This window comes from Gavialis gangeticus, unplaced genomic scaffold, assembly GCF_001723915.1.
Source record: "Gavialis gangeticus isolate Ggan-Ray unplaced genomic scaffold, GavGan_comp1, whole genome shotgun sequence".
In the NCBI taxonomy this organism is placed as follows: domain Eukaryota; kingdom Metazoa; phylum Chordata; order Crocodylia; family Gavialidae; genus Gavialis; species Gavialis gangeticus.
In genome coordinates, this window is record NW_017729018.1 from 11486045 (window position 1) to 11495975 (window position 9931).

The window sequence follows — 9931 nt, forward strand, 5'->3', positions numbered from 1 at the left end:
CCGCACGCGCGCGCGCACACACACACACACACACACACACACACACACACACACACACACACACACACACACATTATCTCTCTCTCTCGTCCGCCCCCGGCAGGGATCAGAGCAAAAATATGTGCCAGCTGCTCTGCCAGCACTCGATAGCGCTGGTGACACCGGCACTGCTTGAGGGCACAGGGAGAGACCAGGCTGGAGCAGCACCTCGAGGCGAGGCAGAGCTCATGGGTGGGGGCATGTCCTGGCTTCACTCCCCATGCCCATCACTGCCTGCCTGGGCCCCCGGGGGCAGGACACACCGCGCCTGCCATATATCGGGAAGAAAAGGCATGTGCTAATGCCCGCTTGCCCCTGGCAGCATCCATCTGTCTGTCTGCCCCTCCCTTGGCCGGTGCAGTAGGATCTCCTGGCCATGCCAGCCTGTGGTCCTTTGCCCTTTCTGCTTGAATTGAGCACTAGGCTTCCCCCATGAGGGGGAAACTGAGGCACACAGAGGGGATTGGGCCTGGCTCTGAGCCCTGTCCCATCCTAGCTTCTGTGTAACCCCTCGCCTTGTAGGAGTGGGCAGTGCCCGGCTGGCTGGCACACGCAAGAAGACTCCAGATGGCATCCTTCAGGCGCTAAGTGGAGGGGTGGAAAGGAGAAGGCAGGTGGGGTCCCAAGCTGGATCAGGTGAGGCAGGAGACAGGAGGCAGATCAGGGAGAGGAAGCGGAGAGGATGGAGCCTTCTTGCGTGTCAGCTTTGTGGTGTGCAAAGCCTTGTGGTGACAGGCAGGGCACGCGTGTGTCCAGGAGGACTTTTGGGCATGAAGGTTGGTGTGTTTGTGTGTGTGTGTATGAGAGAAAGAGTTGTGCATGTGCACAAGAGAGAAATAGTTGTGTGTAGTTGTGCATGTTAGTCGCAGATAAAAGCCATCCCGGAAGACAGCCATCCTCGACTGGGAGGGGGTGTTGACACACGTGCACACATCAGTTGTGTGCATGGCAGTGTGGAGTGCTGCATGTCACGCGCATGCGTGTCAGTTGTGTATGTCAGTGTATGTGGTGTTGCACACTTGCAAGCATGGGATGGTGGTTGTGTGTGCCTGTTGTAACAGCTGTGCACAGTTGTGTGCAAGCAGTAACTGCAGCCTGTGTGTGGTGGTGGGTCTGTAGATGGGCATGATTACACTGTGTGTGTGTGTGTGTGTGTGTGTGAGAGACACAGAGAGAGAGACCAACAGCTGTGTGAGCAGGGATTGTACTTGGGGAGGGGGTATCCTGTGTGCATGTGTGTGTATGCGTGTGCATGTGCTTCCCCCACTGGTCCAGATGGGCCGGGAATGGTAAGTGCATTGACCTGTTGTGTGGCCTTGAGGTTGTCCCCTCACAAGCCAGTGCTCTTGACTGCCACCAGTTGCCCCTGCCCCTGCCCCTGCCTGTGTGGCTGTTGCTTATGCTCAGTCCCCAGCGTCTCCACTCCAGGGCGGCTGAGTGCTGCTTCTTTATTGCTCTCCAGCCTCGGGGCTGGTTGGCTGGGCCTGTCACTTGGGCCCAATCCTCGTATCTCATCAGATGCTGCTGACGGGGTTTGACAGAAACGGGTCAGGCCTTTGCTGTGACCCTGGAGGGCTTCACCGGCATGTGGCAGCACCTTGGGAGGCCCGTCCTGGCCTTGCAGAACAGTGTATGGCCCCTTTGGATCATGCTTACACGCATGCATATGCATGCATACACACACTGTGTTGTCAGCATGCCCTAAAGAAATGAAGAACCAGATCTAAGCTAGTCCAGACACATTCACACGGGCATGCGCACGCGCACACCAGTACTGCTGGCAGCAGGCCCCAAGGGAGCTGCGCTCTGGACCTGGGCAGCTCCCTCGTTGCACTTGTGTAGCCCATGGGCACAAACCAGTTGCACTTAATCTGCTCATCCCCAGGCTCCTGTCCCCGTCCCCCTCCATGTCCCTGCCCCTCATTCCCCTGGTGACCTGGACACGGTGACACAAGGTCACAGCCGCCCCTGGTGCTGTCTTTGCAGAACAACTCATGGAGCGAGCTCTACTCCTTTGCGCTCTTCAAGTCCATGAGCCACATGCTGTGCATCGGCTACGGGAAGCAGGCGCCCGAGAGCATGACTGACATCTGGCTCACCATGCTCAGCATGATCGTGGGTGCCACCTGCTACGCCATGTTCATTGGCCATGCTACCGCCCTCATCCAGTCGCTGGACTCCTCGCGGCGCCAGTACCAGGAGAAGGTAGGGAGTGGGCACCCTCCCATGCCAGGGAGGGCAGCGGGTGCACAGGGGGTATCGCAGATGTCATCTCCTGGGCTCGATCTTGCCCAGGGCTGCTCAGTGCGGCTCCAAGCCTGATCCCAGGGGTCACGTGTCTGCAGGCACCGTCTTCTCCCCTTGGGGGCTTGCTTGCCTGGGCTCAGGGCCATTCCCTGGTGCTTTTGGCCTCCCCCCAGGCAGCCTCAGTTGGACACACATTTCCTTCCCGCGCCCTGCCGGTGCCTGGTGTTGGTGCTGCCCACCGCCAGCCTGGAGGGGATGCACTGCAGTGGCCACAGCAGCAAGTCCTTTGGGCTCACCGGGCACTGGTGACCTGATAGAGGCTGCATTGGGGCACGAGCCTGCCTGAGTAGAGGTGGGCCCCAGCACTGGGCCCTGGGCTTTGCTGGCTGGGGCCATGTTCAGCACTGCGGACAGTGGTGGGTGGGGTCCAGGACCAGGGACAGAAGTGGACCCTCCACCACCACCACCCCACCACCACCACCATTTCCCACGGCCGGCCAAGCAGAAGGCAGGTCCCCGGGCTGCGACACTGCAGGGAGAAGCCAAGCCTCCCCCCAACCCCTTCCACACCCCCAGAGTCCCGTGCCCGGCTGGGAGCCGGACTAGGCCCCTCCACCCACCCAGAGGTGGAACGAAGCCCTTCGTGGAGGATGGAGCAGGTGCCTTTCCACCCGGTTTCAATCCCCTGAGACCCATGGGGACCTGCTTTCCCAGCCTGCCTGGCTGGGAATGGACAGAGGCCACCCAAGATGGGCCACTGTGGGCTGCAGCAACAGGACGGGGAAGCTCTCGGTGTCTTTTGGCCCATGGAGCGGTTCCCAAGGGGGGAGCAATCCCCAGCAAGCCAGCTGCTGGCTCCAAAGGGATTGCAGCTTTGGAAGACAGCTGCATCCCAGCGGGGCTGGGCGACACGTGGGCTAGCTGGGCAACTGGGGGCAGGGGAGTCTGGGGCTGTTTTAGGGTTTGGCTTATAGTACAGGGAAATCCCCCTGTGCTAGGACAGCCTCATTCACCCACCCCGCTGCACCCAGCTGGGAGAGCTGGGGCCGTGTGCTGCAAGCTGCTGTCCCTTGCTGGGCTGGGCTGGGCTGGCAGCCGACAGCCTCCTCCTCTACGCCCCCCAGATGCTGCAAGGGGCTCTTGGTGCCCATCCAGATGTATCCCCACTGTCCAAGGCTTTAATTACCACCCCGCTGAGCAGATAAACGCCTGGGGACGTGCAGGCTTGAGCATCCCCAGCCTCAGAGCATGGCGGGACAGGAGGCTTGGAGCCATCAGGGCACCAGCTAATGCTTCCGTGACCCCAGCACTTGGCATCTGTGCCAGGCGGCTGTGGCTGCTCACTAGCCCGCGCCCCTGGGAGCCTGTCCCGGTGGAATGTGGCCGGCTCCACACGTGCCTCTCCGGGCAGCTCGGCCCTTTGAGCTCACATGGGGCAAGCGAGGACGTGGCTGCTTCTTGGGGGGCTGGCGCAGGAGGGGCCTGGCACCCCCTTCCCTCCCCTGAGCCGGGAGCAGAGCACCCCTTCCCTGTTCTGTGCAGCTCAGATGCTGGAGCTCTTCACGGGGCTTGCGCCCAAGGGAGGACTGCAGCAACCCAGGCATCCTGGCTCCTGATCCTGCGCTACAAGTCCAGGAGCGCTGGCTGCGGGTGCTGCCTTCTCTTTGTGCAGCCCCTGACACGTTCGCTGCCCCTTGGGGCCCTTCGCGCCTCCCCAGCCCCATCTGCTCCTGGCAGACCTGCGGCGCGGGGGCAGCAGGATTAGATGGGCCTGAGCAATCCCTGTACAGGCAACACCGTCATCTGGGGGAATTAGGTTGGATTAACCCAGCCAGGGCTTGAAGCAAGTGGCCTTGGGGGGCTGCACTAGGCGGGGGGGAGGGGTGCTTCAGTGAGCTATGGCATATGGGGGTTGCTGGGACCTCTCGGTGCACCGAGCTGGCCCTTCTGATCACGGCCGGTCTCTGTCCCCACAGTACAAGCAGGTGGAGCAGTACATGTCCTTCCACAAGCTGCCGGCCGACTTCCGCCAGAAGATCCACGACTACTACGAGCACCGCTACCAGGGCAAGATGTTCGACGAAGACAGCATCTTAGGCGAGCTCAACGAGCCTCTGCGAGAGGTAGGGCATCCTCCCCGGGACGCAGCGGGGAGCCACAGCATGGGCCATGTCCCTGCGCCGGGGGCTGCCCAGTCTGAGCCCAGAAGAGGGGGTGAGGGAAAGTTGGGCTCCAGGCCCCTCCATCTCCCTCCTGGCTCGTGGTTTCTTCCTCCGGTGCACGTGTCCCTCTCCACACCGATCTCTCCATGTCCTTCCTTCTGCCCCACAGGAGATTGTGAACTTCAACTGCCGCAAGCTGGTGGCCTCCATGCCTCTCTTCGCCAACGCTGACCCCAACTTCGTCACGGCCATGCTCACCAAGCTCAAGTTCGAGGTCTTCCAGCCGGGTGACTACATCATCCGCGAGGGCACCATCGGCAAGAAGATGTACTTCATCCAGCACGGCGTCGTCAGCGTCCTCACCAAGGGCAACAAGGAGATGAAGCTCTCGGACGGCTCCTACTTTGGGGGTGAGCGCGTTGGGGATGCCTGTCTCGCAGCCCACCGGGGTTCACAGGGTCCCCAGTGGGAGCTGGCTGGCCCCGGTGGGGAGAGCTTCTTGTGGGAGGGCTAATCAGGAGGGATCAGGACTCCTGGGTTTTATCCCCAGCTCTGGCAGAAGATTGTGGGATGGCCATTAGCACTGTTTCGGCAGCCCAGGGCTCATGGAGGGTGGGGGCTCCTGGTAGCAGGCGGGTCACAGCATCCCTGTGCCCTGGGCTGGGGGCACTGGGCTGTGCTGTTTCATTGCTGCCTCTGGCTCCCCCCGCAGAGATCTGCCTGCTGACGCGGGGCCGCCGCACAGCCAGTGTCCGTGCCGACACCTACTGCCGCCTCTACTCGCTCTCGGTGGACAACTTCAACGAGGTGCTGGAGGAGTATCCCATGATGCGGCGCGCCTTCGAGACCGTCGCCATCGACCGCCTGGACCGCATTGGTACGGGGCCTGCCTCCTGCAGGGAGCCCCCGGGCCTTGTGGCTCAGCCGTAGGGCGGGGAGGCAGCTCCTGGCCGTGGGGGAATTGGGTTGTGCTGGGGTCAATGCGTCCTGAGTAGGAGATGGGATGGGGCCGGGCTCTGCAGAGGGAAAGCCAAGGGTGTAGGAGTGGAGGGTGTGTGTGCACATGTGTGCTCAGGGACTGCATACACGTGTGTGTATGTATATGCTTAGTGCATGTGCACACCGTGTGCATGCATGTGCTCTGTGTGTGGGTGCATGCATGTGTTGAATGCTTAGCATATGTGTGTGTGTGTATGCTCAGTTCATGTGTGTACACATGCTGGTGTAAGCCACAGGCTTAGCTGGCATCACACGAGCAGGCTGGGGCCCTGCTGGCCAGGAAGGGGCTGGAAAGCAGTTGTAACTCCCAGGTGGGGGCTGAGGGGGCACCAATGGGCCATGCTGGGGCTTCTCCCACCCCTACACCCTGCCTCCTCCTCTTCCCCGCCACAGGCAAGAAGAACTCGATCCTGCTCCACAAAGTGCAGCATGACCTCAACTCGGGCGTCTTCAACAACCAGGAGAACGAGATCATCCAGGAGATTGTCAAGTACGACCGGGAGATGGTGCAGCAGGCAGAGCTGCAGCAGCAGACCGCCCTCTACACGCCCGTGCAGCCCCAGGTCACCTCCGCCATCGCCACCCTGCAGCAGGCCGTGGCCATGAGCTTCTGCCCGCAGATGGCCAGCCCCTTGGTGGGCTCCGTGGCCCTGGGCTCGCCCCGCATGATGCGGCGCCTGCAGTACGCCCAGGCCATGCCCGGCCCCTTCTCCATGTCGCCCGTGCTGCTGCAGCAGCAGAACCCGCAGCTGCCGCAGCCCAACCGGCAGCCGACGCCACCGCCCGCCTCAGCTGGCGCCTTCCCGGCGGCCGTGTCCAGCCCGCCCTCCCAAAGCCCCCTGGCCGGCCGGACGTTCCCGCATGGGGCCAAGGGCCAGTTGGGCTCCCAGCAGTCCCTGAGCCAGCAGAAAGCCCCCGGGTCGCCGCAGCGGCTGGCCGCCCACAAGAGCACACAGGCGCTGCCCACCAGCAGCCTGAGCCAGGAGACGCGGCCCCTCTCGGCCTCCCAGCCCTCGCTGCCCCACGGCGTCTCGCCCACCCTGACCCAGAGCCCGCCGCCGTCGGCCCACGAGTCCAGCACCTCCATCGCCGCTGGCCAGGCCTCGGCCTCGGCCTCGGCCTCGGCCTCCCCCAGCGCCGGCCCCCAAGCTGGGCTGCGGGGCACAGTGCCCACCCGTGCGGCGCTGTCCCACCCGCTGCCCACCAGCGCCACGTACGTGGGGGCAGCCGGCATCCCACAGGACTCGGGCAGTGCCCGGAAGGATTCGGTGGCCAGCGCCACTGACACGGACCCAGCCAAATCCCGGCTCTCGTCCAACTTGTGACCTTTGCTCCCTGCCAGCCGGGCCGGGGCATGGGGGGAGACTGCGTGAGCTGCCCCCGGCTCGCTCCTGGAAGACGAGGGGTCAACGGGCCTCGGTGCCCAGCCCCGATGGACACTGGAAGAGGCCGAAGGGGGGTCGAGGAGGGTAGGGGGGCACGGACGGAGCCCCCCACACCCCATCCCATGCCGGGCAGGGCAGCCTGGCCCCGCTCCATCTTCTCTGACCAAAGCGCGGCCCCCATCTCTCTCCTGCTGCTAGCGTGAAGAGCCTTGTCCCCGCGCCCCTCCTGACTGCACCATAGAAGCCATAGCTAATTAATCTCGCGACGATCCAATATGTATATTATATATATATATATATGTATCAAGGCCCCAGCGCGGGGGCGCAGCACATGTGTTGGGCACCAGTGTTGGGCACCCTGCGGCACAGAGAGACCCCCCTGCCCCAGCAGCAGGATGGGGGGGTAGAGGAGGGGTCTGGGCCCTTGCTGGCTCTGCCACACTTCCTGCCCACCCCCAGGGTCTGCCTCGCCCGTGTCCCGCAACCCATCAGAGGTGCCTGGCACGGGCTCGGGGCTGCCAGGCTGCTGCTCCATTTGTGTCAGTTTTCTGTGTTTTAAATGGGGAAGCAAATGAGGTGTCCCACTCCCTGGCCCCCCTCTGAGCCCCCCTCCCCCTCCTTCCCCAGCAGGGAGAGCAAGGGGCTGGGAGCCAGGATGCCTGGGGTCCCTTGCCTGGCCCTGCCTCTCACAGGCTGTGTGACTTCGGGTGAGTCTCTGTGCCTCGGTTTGCCCATCTGTGAAATGGGTATGATAATGCTGCAGTACTTCCCGGGGCAGGTACAAGCCTCGCTGGTGAGGGGAGCATGCTGGGGGCCATGTGAGGGATGAAGGTGAAGTCTGATACTATTCCTCTCCCCTTCCAAGGGGCTCGGCTGGCTGGAGCCGGCAGCCCAGCACACCCTGCAGGAACCCATGCCCAGGGGACCTGTGGTTGCAGGGAGTCCCTGGGTGCTGGGGGGGGGCCATGCAGGACATGCACCACTGTGTGCTCCTCTGTCCCTGGTGCCCTCCCAGCTGGAGGTGCGCGTGTACTGGGAGGGACCCTCACAAGGGGTGGGGAGGGCTCTGCCCCTTCCCCCGATCAGGCTGCAGCTCCCCCCACCCTCAGAGCTGCAATAATCAAGGCGGGGCCGAAGCCTGATCCTGCAAGTGAATGGGGTGAGGGGGGGGGGTGTCTGTGTGTGTGTATGGGGGGGATGTCCCCCATCTCGGTTTCCTAAGGGCTTCAAGGAACAGGAGGGAGCCTGGGAGCAGCAGGGGTGGGCAGTGGGCACCAGTTCCCACGCACGCCCGGGGCTGGGAGATGGCTGGAGGATCCAGGCAGTGGGGGAAAGGAGCAGGCAGCTGCCCCCCCCGCCCTGTGCTCCCCGGCTGTCTCTGTGCTCCGCGTGTCGCCGGCGGGGCCGTTCTGCATGTCCTTGTCCTGTGTCCGTCTGCATGTCCGGGGTGCCACAGCACCGCCTGGGTGGGGGGGGCTGGATTAGCCCAGAGGGGTGGGGCACATCTCACCCATCCTTCTTCCACCCTGGCCCTCTCCAGAGACTCCTTCCAGGGCCCCATTGTGGGAGCCCGGGCTCCCCAACGTGGGGCAAAGGTGCTGCCAAAGCAACTCCTAGGTCAGACCCCCTCAGCACCACGGGAGCCCAAGGTGGGGATGCTGCTCCTACCTGCAGAGCCCCGTTTCAGGCCAGGCCTGGAGTGTGAGGGCTTGGGCAGGGCAGGGCAGGCCGGGGGGGTGGTCTCCAGCGGGGCAGGAGCTGAGGACTGGGGCAGGGGCAGCTCCTTTCGGGCTTGCTTTGGGTTTGGGGCAGGGTGTTCTCCGCAGCCGCCGCCACTTTGCAGGCCGAGACAGGGGGAAGAGTTGGCGTGCCAGGTGCTGTGATGGGTCTTCGAGTCCTTCGAAGATGCCAGCGTCTCCCTGCCTCTTTCCCCAGCCCTGGGCAGGGCCATGAGCCCCTGGCGAGCAGGGTGGCATGACATCCGCCGGGGTGGTTCGAGAGCCAAGAGCCCTGGCACGAGCAGGGGGAGTCCTGGGGGGGGGTTGCCCACCCCCCAATTCCCCTCCTCATCCTCTGTCTCCCGCGTCCAGCCGGACCCTTCCCCTACCCTGAGGCCAGGGGTGGGGGGCAGGCAGTGTGTGTGTGTGTGTATCTGTGTCCGAGCCACGCAGCTGCCCCGCTCTGCCCCTCGCGCCGTCCATGTTGAATGTATAACTTGTCCCCGAGCTCCGCGTGCCAGCCGGGCGTGGGCACCCAGAGCCGGCTGCGCCCCGCACGGGGCACCCACCGCGTCAGCCAGCCCATCCTGTGCAATAAACACGTCAGCGTCTGGCAGAGCTACGCCCGGCTCCGGCTCTGTTTGCTGCTCACGGTACCCCCCACCTCCCCAGGCCTCTCAGGGCCTGGGCGCTGCCAGGGGTCAGCTAGCACGGTGCCCCTAGCCTGGGCAATGTGGACCCCTCCCAGCAGCCGGCTGGAGCCACTGCTCTGTGGCTCTGGTGGCCTCCATCAGGGCCTGGGGCCAGGCTGGGGGAGCAGAGACCCCCCCCCCAGCACAGGCCCCGGGGGTGGGAACGATGGGGGAAGCTGGACACCCCCCTCCCCTTGCACTCATGGAGAGGTGCTCTGCAAGCTGGTAGGAGCCACAGGATTGCATCTCTGCCCTGGACAAAGAAGGGGCCTGATTTGTGGTGCCCGATCCTGGCACCTGCCACCTCCTGCCATGGGAGGGTGGGGTCAGCTCCGGGAAGGGCCGATGCCTGGAGCCTCCAGCCCTTCCCCTGCTGCCTTCAATAACCCCCAGCCCCAAAGTGCCACGGGAGGGAGGCTGGCCGGGGGCTGCCGGAGAGCCGAGCCAGGCCCCCAGTGGCTGAACCTACAGCCACGGGGCAGGAGCCTGGGGTTGCAGACTTGCAGCGGTGGCTCCCCCCGCCCCGCTGAGCCGCTTCTCGATGGAAGCAGAAATAATAAATCACAGCACAAATAAGCCGCTGTAATCCCGGCAGCCGGGCTGCTGATTAACACGGCTGTTAGGCCTAATCCTGTCCCCTGCTAATTGCCCCCCCCCAACTCTGCCAAAAGGGGGGGGGGGGGGGGGGG

General features: G+C 63.9%; 1 protein-coding gene across 1 annotated transcript in view; it reads left to right on the forward strand.

Moving 5' to 3' along the window:
* HCN2 (hyperpolarization activated cyclic nucleotide gated potassium channel 2) overlaps positions 1-7335 on the forward strand; it is a gene marked incomplete at its 5' end in the record, with an annotated part of 15036 nt that extends 7701 nt beyond the window's left edge. Inside the window, 5 exons of the mRNA XM_019513148.1 lie at positions 2026-2244; positions 4263-4409; positions 4618-4858; positions 5161-5325; positions 5841-7335. Coding sequence (XP_019368693.1) covers positions 2026-2244; positions 4263-4409; positions 4618-4858; positions 5161-5325; positions 5841-6772 — 1704 coding nt within the window. The remainder of the gene's footprint in view (positions 1-2025; positions 2245-4262; positions 4410-4617; positions 4859-5160; positions 5326-5840) is intronic.
* Positions 7336-9931: the final 2596 nt, after the last annotated feature.